The sequence below is a fragment of the Nomascus leucogenys genome, chromosome 8 (assembly GCF_006542625.1).
Source record: "Nomascus leucogenys isolate Asia chromosome 8, Asia_NLE_v1, whole genome shotgun sequence".
NCBI lineage: Eukaryota > Metazoa > Chordata > Mammalia > Primates > Hylobatidae > Nomascus > Nomascus leucogenys.
This window is the reverse complement of record NC_044388.1, coordinates 12,036,459-12,058,296: the sequence shown is the minus strand read 5'-3', so window position 1 is coordinate 12,058,296 and position 21,838 is coordinate 12,036,459. Positions and strand designations below refer to the sequence as shown.

Below are 21,838 nucleotides of genomic sequence, written 5' to 3'. Positions count from 1 at the left end.
GTAGAGATGCGGTTTTGCTATGTTGCCCAGACTGGTCTCCAAATCCTGGGCTCAAGTGATCCACCCACCTCATCCTCCCAAAGTACTGGGATTATAGGAATAAGCCCCCATGCTCGGCCAATGTGATGTTTTGAAACATGTATACATTGTGGAATGATCAAATCTGGCTAATTAGCATATCTATTACCTCAAATATTTATTATTTCTTTGTGAAGAGAATATTTAAAAATTCAAAAATATTTTGAAATATACAATACATTATTACTAACTATAGTCACGGTGCTATGCAATAGAATGGGGGTGGGGGTGGTTTTGGGATGAAACTGTTCCATCTCAGATCATCAGGCATTAGATTCTCTCTCATTAGGATCACACAACCTAGATCCCTCACACGTGCAGTTCACAATAGGATTCTTTGCATTCAAGCTCCTATGAGAATCTAATGCTACCACTGATCTGACAGGAGGCGAAGTTCAGGTGGTAATGCTCACCCAACCCGCTGCTCACCTCCTGCTGTGCGGCCTGGTTCCTAACCAGGAACAGGGAGCAGAGGAGAACCCCTGCAATAGAACACCAGAACTTATTCCTGCTAACTGAAACTTTGTATCCAGTGACCAATGTCTCCCCTTTCCCAGCCGAATACACCCCTTTATCTGCCCTCAGCTGGCTCTGGTAACTACCATTCTACTGTTTACTTTGAGTTCAACTTTTTCAGATTCCACATTTAAGTGAGATCACACAGTATTTGAAGGTGACCCTTTCTGACATAGTATAGCAGTTAATATATTGCAATAAAATTGTGTTTACTGATCCTCACTTCCCACTGGATTGTGAGGTCTAAGCAAAGACCATATCACCCACAGTCACTGGTAAAATTTCGAGTATAAACACTCAATACTACTGAACTGCAATCACTAATGTTTTGGTAATGTTTTTCAATATATTATGAATAAGGGACTCTGTTCATGTAACTGTTAGAATCACATAAAAAAATACAGCTTTCATTTATTCCAGACGCACTGAATCCCAATCTCTGAGCATATTCATTTTAAGAAACTGATACAACCTAAATTTGGGAACCACCATAAATACCTCTTAAATATAGAAATTTTAGGCTGGGCGCGGCGGCTCACACCTGTAATCCTAGCACTTTGGGAGGCCGAGGCGGGCGGATCACGAGGTCAGGAGATTGAGACCATCCTGGCTAACACAGTGAAACCCCATCCCTACTTGAAATATAAAAAATTAGCCAGGCATGGTGGCAGGTGCCTGTAGTCCCAGCTACTCGGGAGGCTGAGGCAGGAGAATGGTGTGAACCCAGGAGGCGAATCTTGCAGTGAGCCGAGATGGCACCACTGCACTCCAGCCTGGGCGATACAGTGAGACTCCGTCTCAAAAAAAAAATAGAAATTTTACCAAAAATACGAACACTTTAAGCTAAGTAATTTAATTTTAAACCTAGTTAATACCTTACATACCTTCTCGTAAGAGAATCTAACAGCAAAGCTTAAATTTTCCTTGACTACTGTAAAATTTACAGTCAAATATAATTTTTATATTAAAAAAGTACTGAGTGAACAATTTATTCATACTAAAGAGGGTGTTAAAATCCTACAGACTAGGTCGGGCATGGTGGCTCACACCTGTAATCCCAGCACTTTGGAAGGCTTAAGGCAGGCAGATTGCTTGAGGTCAGGAGTTCGAGACCAGCCTAGCCAACGTGGCAAAACCCCATCTCTACAAAAAATATAAAAATTAGCTGGGTGTAGTGGTGCAATCCTGTAATCCCAGCTACTTAGGAGGCTCAGGCACGAGAATCACTTGAACCCAGGAGGCAGAGGATGCAGTGAGCCAAGATCATGCCACTGCACTCCAGCCTGGGCAACAAAGTGAGACTCTGTGTATAAGAAAGAAAAAAAAAATCCTACAGACTAGCTATTTCCCTCACTTAAGGTATACCACAGGTTTAGATAGGTCAAGAGAAATAAGGGAGTTTACAAATATGTTTTCCAGAATGCTAACAAAATCCCCTGATTACGATTATTTTACTGAGTGTTTGGAGAAATTAATATAGGGGTGGCACACACCTTACTACAGAGAACAAACAGAACTCAAACAACAGCTCTGTAAATAATTATTTGGAATAAACACAGAAAAAAAAAGATTAGCCACATCATCTTTCAGGAAAAGGTATTTTTAGCCTAGTCAGGGCAATTAGGTCTCTAAAGGTTCTATTGTTTTCTTTGGAGAGAGGAGGTGGCAACCTTGTTCCTAAAGTTAAACTGAAATAATTGTTTATTGTTTTCCCAGGAGGCATGGCCTCATCAAGCCCTGGTCATCACAGACAAATCAGCAACTGCAAAAATTGACTTGACTTCTCAAGTATTAAAAGTGAAAATTCATTCTTAAATACTCAACTTACTCAATTTCTTAAATAAATGTTAACATTTAAATTTGTGTATATAATCAAAATGCCAAAGAATACAAAAATTAGGCGGGCGTGGTGGTGCATGCCTGTAGTCTCAGCTACTTGGGAAGCCAAGGTGGGAGAATTGTTTGAACCTGGGAGGCGGAGGTTGCAGTGAGCCAAGAAGGCGCCACTACACTCCTGCCTGGGTGACAGAGTGAGACCCTGTCTCAAAAAAAAAAAAAAAAAAGTAAATGCATTAAAGTCTAATATAATATAGATCATACCCCTATGCTATGGTAGGATAAAAGGTAAGGTTGCCAGGTTAAAAAAAAACAGTATGCGCAATTCAATTTGAATTTTAGATAAACAATGAATATATTTTTAGCATAAGCACAGCATATGTAATATTTCAATCTTCAATATTTTTATTTGCCACATCTGGCAGGCATAGGAAGAGGTAATGGTGGCCAATGAATCCATGTTTTGGTAAGTGTTGGGAAGGAGATAAATTTCAGACAGATATCAATGCCTTGAAGAAACTTGGCCCACATCTTGGGTAACACGGTAAGATTCCATCTCTACAAAAAAAAAAGAAAAAATTAGCCAGACTTGGTGGCTTGCACTCAGCTACTCAGGAAGCGGAGGTGGGAGGATCGCTTGACCCTGGGAGGCTGAGGCTGCAGTGACCAGTGGTTGCACCACTGCACTCCAGCCTGGGTGACAGAGCAAGACCCTGTCTCAATTTAAAAATAAAAACAAAAACACACCTGTAATCCCAGCACTTTGGGAGGTCAAGGTGGGAGGATCACCTGAGGTCAGGAGTTTGAGACCAGCCTGTCCAATATGGTGAAACCCTGTCTCTAGTAAAAATATAAAAATTATCCGGGCATGATGGCAGGTGCCTGTAATCCCAGCAACTCAGAAGGCTGAGGCAGGACAATCTCTTGAACCTGGGAGGCAGAGGTTGCAGTGAGTCAAGATTACACCACTGCACTCCAGCCTGGGCAACCGAGTGAGACTCTGTATCAAATAAATAAATAAATAAATAAAAATAAAAATAAAAAGGCCAGCACAATGGCTCACACCTATAATCCTAGCACTCTGGGAGGCAAAGGCAGGTGGATCACTTGAGCTTAGGAGTTTGATATCAGCCTGGGCAACATGCTAAAATCTACATGGGCATGGTGGCATATGCCTGTGGTCTCAGCTACTTGGGAGGCCGAGGTAGGAGGATCACTTAAGCCTGGAAGGTTGGGGCTGCAGTGAGCTGAGATCGCACCACCGCACTCCAGCCTAGGTGACAGAGAGAGACCCTATTTAAAAAAAAAAAAAAAAAAAAATCAAAAAGAACTGTGGTACTTTTTGGATTAACAAATATTTTAGCTTCCCTAAAAATCAATGTGGTTCTGGTTTGCTTTCTTACATTAGCATGAAAATACAGAAAAGCTAAGTATTTTAATCCACAGAAACAAAAACAAATAACGGCCTTGAAATACATATAATTTATTTAAAAGAAATATATCAAAATATTGTCGGTCGATATACTTGTCCTGGATGATAAGACTATAAGTAATTTTTTTCTTTCTTTCTCCTCTTCCATATATTCTTCAACTTTTTATGGGCATGAGAACAAAGGGAAAACTTTTTATAATGGATAAAAATTTGAATTCTATAAAAATCTTTGGGCCAGGTGCTGTGGCTCTGAAGGCTGAGGCAGGCAGACAGCTCAAGTCCAGGAGTTTGAGACTAGCCTGGGCAACATCCTGTCTCTACTATAATAAAAATACAAAAATTAGCCAGGCATGGTGGCTTGCATTTGTATGTAGTCCCAGCACTTAGGACGCTGAGATGGGAGGATCCCTTGAGATTGAGGGTGGAGTCAAGGCTGAAGTGAGCCATGATCGCACCACTGCACTCTAGCCTGGGCAACAGGGCGAGACCTTGTCACCAAAAAACAAAAACAGAAATAAAAAGCAAACAAAACAAAACACACCTTTGCAGCTCTAGAAAATAGAAAGGAATGCTTTCTAATAATGCTTTCTAATTAGATGTCACTAATATATAAGAAAAAATTTTTATAATACATAACTATAAACTTGTTAACTGGGAAAAATTTATTGCCAAAAATAAACTAGCCATCCTCTGAAGTAATCAAATATTTTTAAATATCAGAGTATCACTTAGTAAACTAACAAGGTTCTATTCTAATGCACTCAGAGGGAGTAGTCCCACAGTATAATCATTAGCTAGCCTGAATTATTATAGGTTAAGATCAAAGAATAGTATTTTAAAGGGGATGGTACTGTGTCCGGAATTGGTGGGTTCTTGGTCTCACTGACTTCAAGGGTGAAGCCGCCAACCCTCGCGGTGAGTGTTAACAGCTCTTAAGGTGGCGCGTCTGGAGTTGTTCGTTCCTTCTGGTGTTCGGATGTGTTCGGAGTTTCTTCCTTCTGGTGGGTTTGTGGTCTCGCTGGCTCAGGAGTGAAGCTGCAGACCTTCGCGGTGAGTGTTACAGCTCTTAAGGCAGCGCATCTGGGGTTGTTCGTTCCTCCTGGTGGGCTTGTGGTCTCGCTGGCTTCAGAAGTGAAGCTGCAGACCTTCGTGGTGAGTGTTACAGCTCATAAAAGCAGCATGAGGCCGGGCGCGGTGGCTCACGCTTGTAATCCTAGCACTTTGGGAGGCCGAGGCGGGCGGATCACGAGGTCAGGAGATCGAGACTACGGTGAAACCCCGTCTCTACTAAAAATACAAAAAATTAGCTGGGCGTGGTAGCGGGCGCCTGTAGTCCCAGCTACTCGGAGAGGTTGAGGCAGGAGAATGGCGTGAACCCGGGAGGCGGAGCTTGCAGTGAGCCGAGATTGCGCCACTGCACTCCAGCCTGGGCAACAGAGTGAGACTCCGTCTCAAAAAAAAAAAAAAAAAAAAAGCAGCATGGACCCGAAGAGTGAGCAGTAGCAAGATTTATTGCAAACAGCGAAAGAACAAAGCTTCCACAGTGTGGAAGGGGACCCCAGCGGGTTGCCACTGCTGGCTCGGGCAGCCTGCTTTTATTCTCTTATCTGGCCCCACCCATGTCCTGCTGATTGGTAGAGCCCAGTGGTCTGTTTTGACAGGGCACTGATTGGTGCATTTACAATCCCTGAGCTAGACATAAAGGTTCTCCACGTCCCCATCAGATCAGTTAGATACAGAGTATGGACACAAAGGTTCTCCAAGGCCCCACCAGAGCAGCTAGATACAGAGTGTCGATTGGTGCACTCACAAACCCTGAGCTAGACACGGTGCTGAATGGTGTGTTTACAAACCTTGAGCTAGATACAGAGTGCCGATTGGTGTATTTACAATCCTTGAGCTAGACATAAAGGTTCTCCAAGGCCCCACCAGAGCAGCTAGATACAGAGTGTCCATGGGTGCAGTCACAAACCCTGAGCTAGACACAGGGTGCTGACTGGTGTGTTTGCAAACCTTGAGCTAGGTACAGAGTGCCGATTGGTGTATTTACAATCCTTGAGCTAGACATAAAGGTTCTCCAGGGCCCCACCAGAGCAGCTAGATACAGTGTTGACTGGTGCATTCACAGACCCTGAGCTAGACACAGGGTGCTGATTGGTGTATTTACAATCCCTGAGCTAGACATAAAGGTTCTCCACATCTCCACCAGACTCAGGAGCCCAGCTGGCTTCACCCAGTGGATCCTGCACCGGGACTGCAGGTGGAGCTGCCTGCCAGTCCCGTGCCTTGCGCTCGCACTCCTCAGCCCTTGGGTGGTCGATGGGACTGGGCGCCGTGGAGCAGGGGGTGAGGCTCGTCTGGGAGGCTCGGGCCGCACAGGAGCCCATGGAGGGGGTGGGAGGCTCAGGCATGGCAGGCTGCAGGTCCCGAGCCCTGCCCCATGGGAAGACAGCTAAGGCCTGGTGAGAAATCGAGCGCAGCGCCGGTGGGCTGGCACTGCTGGGGACCCAGTACACCCTCTGCAGCCGCTGGCCTGGGTGCTAAGCCCCTCATTGCCTGCCGGCCGGCTGCTCTGAATGAGGGGCCCGCCAAGCCCACGCCCACCCGGAACTCCAGCTGGCTCGCAAGCGCCGCGTGCAGCCCCGGTTCCCGGTCACGCCTCTCCCTCCACACTCCCTGCAAGCTGAGGGAGCCGGCTCCCACCTTGGCCAGCCAAGAAAGGCGCTCCCACAGTGCAGCGGTGGGCTGAAGGGCTCCTCAAGTGCCACCAAAGTGGGAGCCCAGGCAGAGGAGGCACCGAGAGCGAGCCAGGGCTGTGAGGACTGCCAGCATGCTGTTACCTCTCAGTACTATAATATCCTATAACAGTGAATCTGATCAATACAGGTACCCAATCCAGATACATAAACCTCCAGTGGGTTTTCTGGTTTTATATTTAATCTATAAAGTCCCCTCCTCAGTAACCCTTTGTAGTTCCTAATTCAAGTCAGTACCTTCTCTAAAGCAAGATATTGATATACCATTAGCCCCTGAGACTCCTAATATTATATAGCAAGAGAGACTCCTCCATGTTCTTGATTGTGTTACTCACAATTTTCCATGAAATAAATTTGCAAGGAATAATGTGGACATGATATTTCCTGACTCTCTACCAAAATAACTTCTACTTAAAGATCATTTCAGTTAAGAAGTAAAATTTGTCAATAATTTATTTATGGAAACATCAAACAGCTTGAAGTCTTGGTTGGCATAGAGAGCTGTGTATAAAATATGTTCATTCTATAGGAGCAGTTCATAAGAAACAAAGGATAATGTCTCTCTTATTCAAGGACTTCTCAAACAATCTGAGGTAAAGCAACAACTTTTTTCTTTCCAATCCATCAAAGACCAATATTTTTGTAAAATAAAAATAAATCAGCCATGCACAGTGGCTCATGCCTGTAATCCCAGCACTTTGGGAGGCCAAGGTAGGAGGATCACTTGAGCCCAGGAGTTTGAGACCAGCCTGGACAACATAGCGAGACCCTGTCTCTATTTTTAAAAATTAAATAAATAATAAATCATTAGACAACAAAAACATATACTAAACACAAGCCCTTGGATGCTATGGCAATATCATATTGCTAAAGGGGTTTCTAAACATTTATTCTCAATTTCCATACTTACCTTATCTCAAACTGGCAACAATTTACAGATCAGCAGTGGTCCATGGACCACACTTTGAAAAGCAATGTCTTAAATATACTTACTACATGTTTATATAAATAGATATATTAAGAATTTGTACTAAGAATTTTTAATATTACCTTTTCCTATAAGGACTCCAATTTTTGAGTCTAATTTTTCCCCTGGGTCACAACTTCTTGTCACTAATTTGAGAACTGGAAGAAAAGGTCTGACATCACAGAGTCTTCGTGTCTCATCTTCAAGCTCCTCATATACAGCAGTCTGGTTCACACATGCAAACATATAGGAGTCAATATCCATAAGGAGGTTGAACATTGGGTAATTGTGAACTTGCTTCCATAACATCTATGAGGAAAAATAATAAGACATTTTCTGGAATGGAAACACTTGCTCAAGTGTACAAAGATATAAGGATGCTCACTGCAGCACTGTTTGTAAAAATAAAAAACTATGAACAAATCAAATGTTTAGCAATAAAAGATTGGTTAAATGAACTATAGAATATTACAGAACTGTGAAAATAATAGAAATATATTCAGAAAAATAGAAAAAAATATAAATTCATTCTGAAATGGAAAACCATACAAAATATTTAAGTTTTCTTAAAACAGCAAATTATAAGAGAGTACATATGGTATTATCCCATGTTTGTAGGGTAATATAATGGCATAGTGCACAAAAAATGCATTATAAATGAAATTACTAAAAGCAAATTATCTATGACAAGTAAGACTCAGTGAAAATTTTCATATTTCACTTTCCTGTAAGCAGAAACCACTGATCAGGAGTGATAAAAAAAAAACTTTTAATTTAAAGTATGCACCACCACCTCAATACAATATTTAAATTATTTTTGTCCTGCATTCTTTTATCAGGGGTATCCTTACTAACACTGTCCTATCAGAATGATCATAGTCAATCTCTCAACATCTCTTTCCATGTCTCCTGGATGAGATAATATAAAAGAAGTTCACCACACGAAAACAAAGAGGGATTGCATATTTTGTCAACAGCCAGTACAAAAGCTAAGAGCTGAAACTAACAGACCTGAAGTAAAAATTGTGGCCAATCCTCAGCTCAGATTCAGTTACATAAAACATACAGGAGAAAGTACAAGCAACAATAATAATAATGATGATAGGTAAACTTTTCATTCTAAAGGCTCAAAATAGTAAAATTAAGAAAAAAAGGTAAACTGAACTTCACCAAAACTTAAAACTTCTGTACAGCAAAAGACATTATCAAGAGAATGAAAAGGCAACCAACGAAATGGGAGGTAATATTTGCAAATCATATATATCTGACAAGATATTAATATCCGGAATATATAAAGAATTCCTACAACTCAATAACAAAAAAGTTTAAAAATCAGTACAGGTCTAGAAAAGATAATTCTCCAAAAAACATACAAATGACCAATAAGCACATAAAAAGATGCTCAGCATCATTAGTCATGAGGGAAATGCACATAAAAACCACAATGAGGCTAGGTGCAGTGGCTCATGCCTGTAATCCCAGCACTTTGGGAGGCCATGGTGGGCAGATCATGAGGTCAAGAGATCAAGACCATCCTGGCCAACATGGTGAAATCCCGTCTCTACTAAAAATACAAAAATTAGCTGGGCATGGTGGTGTGCACCTATAGTCCCAGCTACTCAGGATGCTGAAGCAGGAGAATCACTTGAACCTGGGAGGCGGAGGTTGCAGTGAGCCGAGATCATGACACTGCACTCCAGCCTGGTGACAGAGCGAGACTCCGTCTCAAAAAAACAAAACAAAAAACAAAACAAAAAAAAACCACAATGAGATACCACTTCACATTCATTAGGATGGATACTATTAAACACACACACACACACACACACACAGAGAAAATATGGCAAACAAGATCGTATCTCTTAGACAAACAAAAAAAGGAAAAATAATATAAGAAAAGAGGGAGGAAGGAAGGAAGGAAGGAAGGAAGGAAGGAAGAAGGGAGGGAGGGAGGGAGGGGAGGGGAAGGGAAGGGAGAGGAAGGAGGGGGAGGTAGGAAAAGAGGGAGGGAGGGAGGAAGAGAGGGAGGGAAGAAAAAAGAGAGGGAAGGAGGAAGAGAGGGAGGCAGGGAGGGAGGGAGGGAGCGAGGAGAAAATAGCATGTGTTGGCCAGTATGTAGACAAACTGGAACCCTTGTACACTGCTGGTCCCAATATTATATGGTGCAGCCACTGTGGAAAACAGTGTGGCAGTTCCTCAAAAGTTAAAACAGAATTACCACTGTGAACCAACAATCACACTTCTAGGTATATACCCAAAAGAACTGAAAGCAGGAATTCAAACAGACATTTATACACCAATGTTCAGGGTAGCATAATATTCACAATAGCCAAAAGCTGGAAGCAACCCAAATGTTCATCAACAGATAAATATACAAAATGTGGCATACACATACAATGGAATATTATTCAGCCATAAAAGGGAATGAAACTAGGATATATGCTACAACATGGATGAACTTTAAAAACATTATGCTATGTAAGTCAACTACAATAGGATAGCTATTTATTATATGTTTCCACTTATATAAAGTACCAAGAATACGCAAACTGGTAGAGACGGAAAACAGAATAGAAATAAAAAGGAATTGAGGGAAAGGGCAGTTACGGGTATGAAGTTTCTGTTTGGGATGATGGGAAAGTGCTGCAAATGGATACTGGTGATGGTTGCACAGCACTGTGAATGCACACCTAAAAATGTCTAAATAGTAAATTTTAGGTTATGTATATTTTACAATTAAAAAGAGATAAATGGTTAATCTAATGTGAAGTATAGCCATAGGAATCCATACTTGTCACTGGTGACTATAAAAATAGGTGCACCATGCATGAGCATATGAGATGCTTAAGTCAATTCTGTATTTTCTTTTTTCTTTAAGGATCATGCCATTTTAGAATTCCAGTCTCTCTAATGAAGAAGCTCAGAAAGGAGTTAAAAGGCTTGTCCAAAGCCAAGAGTTTTCAGAGGTATATCATAAATATGTTTTCTTAAAAATACCATAACTCCTGATATTCACATTGGGTTCAGCTTTTTGAAAAACATTAGAAAGTAAGTTTAGAAAAACAAGTTCATGTATATGCTGGTTTTTACAAATCAACGGTGCTCATCAATTTACTTTAAAAACTAATGCAACAGAAAAGGCAAGCCTGCTGAGGGAAAAATATCTGGTGAACAGCAGAAAGTCTTTCTTCCCCCAAGAGTCAAGGAAAAGGGGAAGAGAAGAAAAAGGAGAGAAGAGAAAATGAACCAAAAATCACATTTTTAAAAGTGTGACAAGCTCAAAGACAGTAATTTCAAAGACGAACTCAAAAGAAAATCTTGACAGTTTTAATAACCCAAACAAACATTTCAAACTAGCTAACATAAGCTAATTTTTCTTAATTACTATCACTTCATTACTATCATCACATATAATTTACATTAACATTTTCTATTATAGAATGATATTTCCCCCAAGTGACACAGTATGCTAAACACATAGAAATTATACCTATTAACATACCTGCTTAATATAAGAAATGGTAGCTTCCCGAGGTACCTCCAACTGGATATAAATCCCAGTGGGCAAAAGGAAATCCACAGGTATGGAGCCATCAGATGCTATCTGTGAATCCACCGCCCAGATGTCAAGGATGTCTGCCATAGCAGGAGGCATTATGAAACTGAAGCACATTCATAACCACGGGGCCCTAGAAATCAGTAATTAAAACATAGCAAAACAACCATCAGCCAGATTTTATGCCAAGATATGATAAAAACCACTAATCTACAATTAGTCCTTAGATTTCAATATAGCCAATAATGTAACAGGAGGCCAATTAAATAATGTGATATTTTAAAAACCAAGAGTTAAGTCAGCAGAAATAAATTATTTAAATACACTTTTATCACTTCACAAATTATATATATGTACATCATCCAATCCATACCACCAACTAAAGGAAAAAAATTATTCTTATATATATATATATATATAAATATATACACATACACATATATGTACACACACACACATACCACATTGATTCAAATTCAACATAAATATGTGACATCTGAATAAACTGCATGCTTAAGGATCACAGGGTCCAAAGAAATTTAGTTAACCACCACTCAACAGGTGATTTTCTCCAAACTTTATTTAGAAAATATTAGCTTCTTAGGCTGAGCTTTTCTCTGCAAATTCCAATGAAAATGACAATCAAGAGAGCCCTCTCTCAACAAGGACAATTTGCAATCAAGAGGGCCCTCTCTCTACAAGGACAATTTTTTTTTTTTTTTTTTTTGAGACGGAGCCTCGCTCTGTTGCCCAGGCTGGAATGCAGTAGTGACACCTCAGCTCACTGCAAGCTCCGCCTCCCGGGTTCACGCCATTCTCCTGCCTCAGCCTCCCGAGTAGCTGAGACTACAGGCGCCTGCCACCATGCCCGGCTAATTTTTTTGTATTTTTAGTAGAGACAGGGTTTCAACCGTGTTAGCCAGGATGGTCTTGATCTCCTGACCTCGTGATCCGCCTGCCTTGGCCTCCCAAAGTGCTGGGATTACAGGCGTGACCCACTGCGCCCAGCCAACAAGGACAATTTTCTATCAACCTCACGGCCCATCCCCTAAGTATTAAAAACACCAAATCGCTCAAAACAGATGGCAAGGCCCCTTGTGCTATTTCTCTGACCTATTTTTCTTGCTCTCCCATCACTCTACAGCCCGAGACTGGTATCACAGTGCCTTCTGCCTTCCTGCTGCTAGACCTATGTTCACATGAGGAATAAACTCCTCATATCAAAACAAACACACTATCCCAACAAATGCACCCTTTAATAGTGCCATTTAAGTCTTACCTATTCCTTAAGGACCTCCTTCAAGAAGATACAACAATAATAATTGGAAGAATATGAGCGCTGAAGTTAAATGAACCAAGGTTCATTTAACAATTATGCAATTAATCAAAGTGTCATATCAAAAGAGACAGGAGGCCGGGCACAGTGGCCCATGCCTGTAATACCATTACTTGGGGAGGCTTAGATGGGTGGATTGCTTGAGTCCAGGAGTTTGAGACCAGCCTGGGCAACAAACAAGACCCTGTCTCTACAAAAAAAATAGAAAAAATTGGCCAGGCGTAGTGGTGCATACCTGTAGTCCCAGCTACTTGGGAGACTGAGGCACGAGGATTGCTTGAGCCCAAGAATCTAAGGCTGCAGTGAGCTAAAATAGTACCACTGCACTCCAGCCTGGACAACAAAGTGACACCCCGTCTTAAAAAAATAAAAATTAAAAAACAATTTTTAGAACTTCTTTCGCTAATAAATGGAAAATGAATAATAAATTAGAAAATCACAATTTTGCAAGCGCTAATGAACGAACAGATCTAGGCAATGATCATTAATGGATGCTAAAGACATAAATAATAATAAGGTGAAAGGAGAAGAAACTTTACAATCTGTCTGTGTCTGTCTTGTTGACACTACAGGAATCCCCTGATCTATCTTAGCATTACTAAAAGTGGGACTATCAGACATTATGTGTCTCCTCATGAAATGCAATAGTCAGTACTTACCATTCACACAAAACAAAACTGAACTTGAATCTAATCAAGTCTTTAGATCTGATCTATGTGCCAGTTTACAGGAAACAGAGAAAAAAGTTAAATACTTCAAGGAAGCAATCAGCCAAGTAGAGAATGTCGCGTCTTCAATAAAACAAATTATATGGTTTCTCCAGCTAATCAATATCAAGAAGAGGAGGAAAAAGATAGTGGAAGGACTGTTAAAGAATTTAGAAAACACTAAGGAGACACAGCCAAATCCAATGTTAGCTGGAACAAATCAACTATAAAAAACTATCTTAGCCAGGCACTGTGGCCCACGCCTGTAATCTCAGCACTTTGGGAGGCCAAGGCAGGTGGATCACAAGGTCAGGAGTTCAAGGCCAGCCTGGCCAATATGGTGAAACCCTGTCTACTAAAAATACAAAAATTAGCCAGGTGTGGTGGCGGGTGCCTGTAAGCCCAGCTACTCAGAAGGCTGAGGCAGGAGAATTTCTTGAACCTGGGAGGCAGAGGTTGCAGTGAGCCTAGACAGCACCATTGCACTCCAGCCTGGGCAACAGAACGAGACTTTGTCTCAAAAAAATAAAAATACAAAGACTAGTCGGGGGTGGTGGCACGTGCCTGTAGTCCCAGCTACTCGGGAGGCTGAGGCAGAAGAATCACTTGAACCAGGAAGGTGGAGGTTGCAGTTAGCTGAGATCACGCCACCGCACTCTAGCCTGGGCGACAGAGTGAGACTCTGTCTCAAAAAAAAAAAAAAAAAAAAAACTATCTTTGGGCCGGGCACAGTGGCTTATGCCTGTAATCCCAGCACTTTGGGAGGCCAAGGCGGGTGGATCACCTGAGGTCAGGAGTTTGAGACCAGCCTGACTGACATGGTGAAACTCTGTCTCTACTAAAAATACAAAAAAATTAGCCAGGCATGGTGGTTCAAGCCTGTAATCCCAGCTACTCAGGAGGCTGAGGCAGGAGAATCGCCTGAACCCAAGAGGTGGAGGTTGCAGTGAGCAGAGATTGCGCCACTGCACTCCAGCCTGGGCAACAAGAGCAAAAATCCATCTCAAAAAAAAAAACCAAAAAAAAAAAAAAAAAAAAAAAAAAACTAGCTTTGAAATAATCTGGGAAATTTAAATATGGATTCATTATAAGCTCCTTGAGGAGATATAATGTCTAGTGGTCTTACTTTTAGCCATGCTAAGATTGATCAGAGAATTTAGGTATTGTCAACATGCTTTTTAAAGTACTGTTTCTCACCACAGTATATGGAAAGGTCTCTATACTCAGGAACTCTTAACCAATAAACTTCCATAAACATGAACAAAACTACACAGTCACTACACATGTTATTAAGGCACTAGTCCTAAAATTAAGCAAATCACTTCAGAGCAGTCTTTGAAGATTTGGTGTAGGAGCTTCTCAACCCTGCAAGTAATAAGCATTCAATAAGTATTTGCTGAATGAAAACATGCTGTATTAACTTATAAAGACCATACTTTGCAGGGCCAGGTAGGGTGGCTCAGCCTATAATCTCAGCACTTTGGGAAGCCGAAGCAAGTGGACTGCTTTAGCCCAGGAGTTTGAGACCAGCCTGGGCAACATGGTGAAACCTTGTCTCTACTAAAAATACAAAAAAATTAGCCAGGCATGGTGGTGGGCACCTGTAATCCCAGCTACCAGGGAGGCTAAGGCAGGAGAATTGCTTGACCCCAGGGGGTAGAGGTTGCAGTGAGCCGAGATTGCACCACTGCACTCCAGCCTGGGCAACAGAGTGAGACTCTGCCTCAAAAAAAACAAACAACAATTAAAAAATATATATATATATACTTTGCTTATATTCAAATACCACCATGCAAAGACAGAGGTGGAAGCCAGCTACTGAACAAGTAACTCAAGTACTATGTCTAACCAAGAGTTGCCAACAAAAGCTGGGAGGAAAAACGAAAGTTAGTATGTATGTATGTATGTATGTATGTATGTATTTGTTTAGAGATGGAGTCTCATTCTGTCGCCCAGGCTGGAGTGTAGTGGCGTGATCTCAGCTCACTGCAACTTCCGCCTCCCAGGTTTCAGCGATTCTCCTGCTTCAGCCTCCTGAGTAGCTGGGATTACAGGTGCACACCACCATGCCCGGCTAATTTTTGTATTTTTAGTAGAGATGGGGTTTCACCATGTTGGTCAGGCTAGTGTCAAACTCCTGACCTCATGATCCGCCCGCCTCGGCCTCCCAAAGTGCTGGGATTACAGGCATGAGCCACCGCGCCCGGCCCAAAAGTTAGCATTTAAAATTGAGGAGGGTTTATGAAACATCAGCCCTCTGTCACAGAATTAGAAACATAATAAACCTGTACATGTCCCTAGTTTCTTCAACACAGATTTTTGTCAAGACTCTCAGAACTGAAACCAAATCACCCAATTAATACAATACTAATAAAAGAGCATGAAACTAGAAAAATAAAACTCTGGGATCTCACCCTTACCAGAAAGCTGGAAATGGTAAGGCATCTGAGGCATAATGCCCAGAGCAGCAAACTTTTCAAGGAGACTGACTGCATCTCACCAGCACTCCCATCCTATAGCATCAACTGCCAAGATACAAAATTCTAAATTTCTAAGCCATTAGAGAAAATGCATTAAGATAGATACAAAAATTTCTTGATGAAGGCCAGTCGCGGTGGCTCATGCCTGTAATCCCAGCACTGTGGGAGGCCGAGGCAGGCAGATCACGGGGTCAGAAGTTCAAGACCAGCCTGACCAACATGGTGAAAACCTGTCTCTATTAAAAATGCAAACATGAGCTGGGCATGGAGGCACGCCCCTGTAATCCCAGCTACTCGGGAGGCTGCGGCAGGAGAATCGCTTGAACCCGGGAGGCAGAGGTTGCAGTGAGCCGAGATCACGCCACTGCACTCCAGCCTGGGCGACAGGGCAAGACTCTGTCTCCAAAAAAAAATTCTTGATGAAATGATTATATCTAAAATGAATTATAAGGCTAAGAGTGGTGGTTCATGTCTGTAATCCCAGCACTTTGGGAGGCCAAGGCAGGAGAACTGCTTGAGCCCAGGAGCCCAAGACCAGCCTGGGCTATAATCCCAGCACTTTGGGAAGCTGAGGTGGGGGGATTACTTGAGCACATGAGTTCAAGACCATCCTGGACAACATGGCAAAATCCCCTCTCTTCAAAAAAAAAAAAGTGAGACCTCATCTATCAAGAAAAAAAAAATTAGCCAAGAGTTCTGGCATGCACCTGTGGTCCTAGCTACTAGGGAGTCTAAGGCAGGAGGATCACTTGAGCCCAGGAGGTTGAGGCTGCAGTGTGCTGTTAATTGCACCACTGCACTCCAGCCTGGGCAAGAGTGAGACTATGTCTCAAAAAATAAAATAAGAAATAAAATGAATTATGAGACAGGGCATGGCGGCTCACACCTATAATCCTAGCACTTTGGGAGGCCAAGGTAGAAGAACTACTTGAGGTCAGGAGTTCGAGACCAGCACAGGCAACAAAGCAAGACTAATTTAAAATAAAATGAATTATGAGAATGAATTCATGATTGGGCCCCTACTTTCCTTCCTCTCTAAATCTGTCATTCAACACACAGGATCCTTAGTCCAGTCATGCTGAACCACAGGTACTTGCCAGCATATCTCACATTCTCTCCTGCCTCCTACTTTAAACAGATTATTCCCTCTCCCTAAGCTGTCCTCAGCTCCATACTGCCTGACCAAGTCTTATTATTCTAGATTCCTGGAAACCTTCCCTGATACTCCTCTGTGTGTCTCAAGCACCCAGGACATACCTGTGACAACACTGGAGCACACTGTGTTAAAGCTCACTGTGTACTCATCTCTCCCTAGTCTCATATTATTTCTAGCTCTTTAGCTCCTGGCGCATATTAGCCTCTCAATAAATAATCACTTATGGTTAAATGAAGAAATAAGTATCAAATCCCATAGAATTTGTGAGAAGGAGGCCAGGCACAGTGGCTCACACCTATAATCCCACTAGCACTTTGGGAGGTGAATCACTTGAGGTCAGGAGTTCGAGACCAGCCTGGCCCACATGGCAAAACCCTGTCTCTACTAAAAATACAAAAATTAGCCAGGTATGGTGGTGGGCGCTTGTGGTCCCAGCTACTGAGGAGGCTGAGGCAGGAGAATTGCTTGAAACTGAGAGATGGAAGTTGCAGTGAGCCAAGATGATGCCACTGCACTCCAGCTTGGACGACAGAGCAAGACTCCATCTCCAAAAAAAAAAAAAAAAAAAAAAAAAGAATTTGCTAATAGGACAATTATATTGGATATTAAAAATGTGATTTAAATCATGCTTGACAGGAAAACTTGAACCCTGCAATCTTCAATATAGTCTTTCAGCACTTACTCTAAGAAATACCATAAACAGCCTCCACAAGTGATACTTTTATATGAAATCAAAATATTTTACCAATACATAGATAAAATGCCATATATACCTACATATCCTACAACTCTTTAAAATAAGAAAACTAGCCAGGTGTAGTGGCTCATGCTTATAATCCCAGCACTTTGGGAGGCTGAGGTGGGGGGATTACTTGAGCACATGAGTTCAAGACCATCCTGGACAACATGGCAAAACCCCCTCTCTTCAAAAAAAAAAAAAAATTAGCTGCACATGGGACTACATGGCACACACCTGTAGTCCCATCTACCTGGAAGGCTAAGATGGGAGAATCACCTGAGCCCAGGAGGTTGAGGCTGCTATGAGCTGTGATCATGCCACTGCACTCCAGCCTGGGCAACAGAGTGAGACAGAAGGAAGAGTGAGACGAAGCGGGACGAAAGAAAAAAAGTTGAAATTACTTAACTCAGATATTCAAGTCTATTTGCATGTGGTTTTACAAAATCTCAACCTACATTTCGGGTAGCCCATGTATCTTTCCTTAAAAGAATAAAGTAAAAAATATTAACAAACATATAAAATTCTTTTGGATAGATCAGGCTTTGCCTAATGCTGCCATGTCTCAAATACATAAACTCCTGTCATGTGAAGAACATAAAATGGATCTCACCTATAACTTAAAGATGGCACCCTCACTGTGTTATAATCCCAGTAATGTTATAGGTGTTTCTGAAAATGATGTATACTTTTAACTAACGTTTGACTATAAAACTGCTATTTTCAGGATATGGCATCCTCTCCTAAATTTAAATAGGCTGACAAGGAACTCCCTTGATGTCAAAGGGATAACCATTATTTATTTCCCAAGCTCCAACAGAATGAAAATTGTTGCTAGTATAAAGAAAATAAAAAACTCATTTCAGAATAACTCACTAAGTTTTTATGTTTTATGTACTTTTCTATATCTGTGCTATATTTCACATTTTTAATGTCTTAAATTTTTTTAATGGCAAAATACACTGCAAACGCTAAGTACCTTTCTTGTGCCATCTTTAGGTGCATCATAAAGAAAAATTTTATCCTTTAACAGTTGCCCGTGCTTAAAAATAGAAAAATCCTTCCTCGCTTACAAAGAAAAATTTTATCCCTTACTTTAACAGTTGCCCATGCTTAAAAATAGAAAAATCCTCACTTACAAAGAAACATCACACCAATCTCCAAAGTCAATTCCCCTATCTACAATTTCAAGGACAAACCCTCACATTCAAAGTATCAATTGATTCAGAAATATTCCAATGATTCAGCAACATACTGAAGATGTCTGTAAAGCAGAATTATTGTGTTTAAAGACCTAGAAATGTTTTTCCCAACTAGGAGTAAATCATCAGAGGGAATACTGCAAGGTTAAATATATCTACCTTGATATTGTCATTAGCAATTTACTAATAACTGAGTTAGACTGGCTGTCAAACTTTGTAAACACTCTAAGGAGATATATAGTATTAAGCTAAATATTCTCCAGAAGAATGGTTTTCAATTTTGTCATATTCAGTATTCCCCCTTTTTTTTTTTGAGACAAAAAAAAAGTATCCCAGGCATGGTGGCGCACACCTGCAATCCTAGATACTTGGGGGACTGAGGCAGGAGAATTGCTTGAACCTGGGAGGCAGAAGTTGCAGTGAGCCAAGATCGCGCCACTGCACTCCAACCTGGGTGACAGAGACTCGGTATCAAAGAAAAAACAAACAAACAAACAAAACAAAACAAAAACAAAAAAACCCAGGCTTTTCAAATACCTAGATATCTGTAGAAAATTCAAAAATCATGTTTATATAAGACATGTTTTTTTATTGTACAAAACTGTCCAGTGTACTGCAGGATGTTTGACTATCCATTACCTAACAGTAGCACTTCCCTCAATCACTGTGCCAACAAGAACAAAATCATAACCCAACAAATTTCAAAACCATCTTTTGGGGGCTTCACACAGTCCACTTTCAGAATCACTGCCCTAAAATAATTCCCACTGTTACAGGATCTTTGGGGTGTTGTTTTTCTGGCCAGAAACATCTGTGGCCAGTGGCACCTTTGCCTTAGTTTTGACAGGGCCCACTAGGCTCATTCTGCCCACTCAGCCTAGCAGGCTGCACTCAATTCACACCATGGGACTGGATCCCATAACTGCCAAGGGAGACTGTGTGGAGCAGCAATGGGTGTGTGAGCAAGTGTGGGGTCCAGCCCCTGCACAGTCAGACTTGCCAGCTGCTACAACAGGGCGGGCAGCTCCAGGTGCCAGTAGGGGCACCAGCTCTCTCTGAGGCTACGGCTGGACCAGGTGTACCACAAGCAGCTTCCACGGCTGGCACTGGGGGACATGGTGGCACCCGGAAGCTTGGAGATGCCAGGAACCCCGGGGCCCCAAAAAGGAAGTCACAGTCCTGGCTTGGGAAGTTCCCAGGTCTGGGCTCCCCAAAGGGCCACAGCTCTTCTCTCCTTCTCTTTGCCTGCAATGCGATGAACAAAGGTCATGTTTCAGCCCTGTTTGTGTTACAGCTCTTTTAGCCTCAATTGGCAGGTCCCAAGAATGAAGTATGCAGGCAAGTGGAGGGTGAGCAAGACAAAGAGGAGCTTTATTGAGTGACAACAGCTAAGAGGAGGACATGGAGTGGGTAGCTCCTCTCTGAAGGCAGGTCATCCTGTCATCTCTGCAGCTCTTCAGCAGACAGGAGGCCCTGAAATGGGTAGCTCCTCTCTGCAGCTGGTTGTCCTGACATCTGCTGCTCTCAGCAGAGAGGAGGCCCTGGAATGGTTAGCTCCTCTCTGCACCCTGTTGTGCTGATGTCTGCTGCTCTCAACAGAGAGGAGGCCCTGGGGTCGGTAGCTCCTGTCTGCAGCCTGTTGTCCTGATGTCTGCTGCTTTCAACCAAGAGGAGGCCCTGGAATGGGTAGCTCTTCTTTGCAGCTGGTCATCCCAATGTCTGCTCAGCTCTGCTGAGCCTGGGGCTTTTATGGGCCTCAGAGAGAAGGAAGTGTGTGCCAACTGGTCCACATGCAGCAATGGGCAGGCCCGGAAAAGGCACCACAAGTTCCCACTCTAGTCCATGGAACTGGCAGCCTGGTCCCTAGCCTTCAGACCCTCCCTGGCCTGAAGATGGAGCTTCACTGAGGACCCAACCCACTTCCACCCAGAAACCTGTCTGCCTCCTGCTGCTGATCATGGCACCCAAGCTGTAGGTACCGCCTACAGGTCAGCGCCAAGCTGCCCTCAGCCTCCCCTCAGCTTCCCTCCTATGCTCATTGGTGCCCAAAATCTGGAGGGGGCCAAGGTGGCTGGGGGCTGGCGTGTCAGCACTACCCTGAGCATGTGCACACCTGGCTGGGATGTGACAACACTTGGGCTTGGCCCTGACTCTGCTCCAAGGTCGGACTGGGTGCCGACAATAGGGAAAAGCCAGACAGTGGGAGCAGGCATTTCTAAGCCTGAGAGGGCAGAGTGGGCCTTCTTGGGCCCCTAAGGAGTGTGGGGATGCATGGTTGGGCAGCTGCATTGGCATGAGGGAGAAGGGGCTGGGGGGGCAATGGCAAGGAGTGTGCTCCTGCCTGCTCCGTAGAGAAGGAAGCCCGGGTCTGCACCCACAGTTTGGGTAGCTGCAGCTGCTCCTGGGAAGCTCCCACCCACCAACTTGGAAGGGGTGGGGTCCCCATTTGTTCCCCAGCTCCCGCCAGCTCCACAGAGCATGCAGCCCCGGCCACACCTCCTTGCTGCAGCTGGCATGATGGCAGCAGCTGTTCTAGACGGTCCACGGCTGCCATCACTACTATTTCTCAAAGTAGCAACAGAGTCTCCATAATTTATCCAGATATAATTGTAGCCTATATTTTTCAAAGTAATGAACATAACAGTATACATTTCTATCTGCCAATGAATGATGTTTCCTATATTTGGCTATGTTGTTTTTGGCTAATTCTTGAAGGGTAAAGAAGCTCTAAGTCAAGAAAACTAGACCCTTAACTAATCAGAGGAATGTAAACCTAGTATAACTAGCTCTTAGTTTTGAAGACCTTTAGTAACAAATTTACCAATGAGATATTCAAACTAAAACCACAAGATGACATGTAACTCTTCAGAGCTTCATGCACAACCCTTTAAGAAAATTATTGAGGGAGAGGGCATACTCACAAAATGTGCTGTTCTGCAATTAAAATAGCATGTGTTTAGTCAGAGTTAAAACTGTAACATGCTACTTTTAAAAAATGAGGTAACAAACCAGTTGGTAACCAATAAATCTTTTGTAGGTATATTTTGAAGGAAATTAAATTATTGCCACTAAGTTGAAAA

General features: G+C 42.5%; 1 protein-coding gene across 2 annotated transcripts in view; it reads right to left on the bottom strand.

Annotated features, from left to right (window-relative positions):
- PIK3CB (phosphatidylinositol-4,5-bisphosphate 3-kinase catalytic subunit beta) overlaps window positions 1-21,838 on the bottom strand; it is a 187,632-nt gene that overhangs the window by 101,539 nt on the left and 64,255 nt on the right. For both annotated transcript variants that reach the window (XM_030816749.1, XM_030816751.1), the window contains 2 exons: window positions 11,088-11,274; window positions 7,669-7,894 (listed from right to left, as the gene is read on the bottom strand). In XM_030816749.1, coding sequence (XP_030672609.1) covers window positions 7,669-7,894; window positions 11,088-11,258 — 397 coding nt within the window. In that variant the 5' untranslated portion in view covers window positions 11,259-11,274. The remainder of the gene's footprint in view (window positions 1-7,668; window positions 7,895-11,087; window positions 11,275-21,838) is intronic.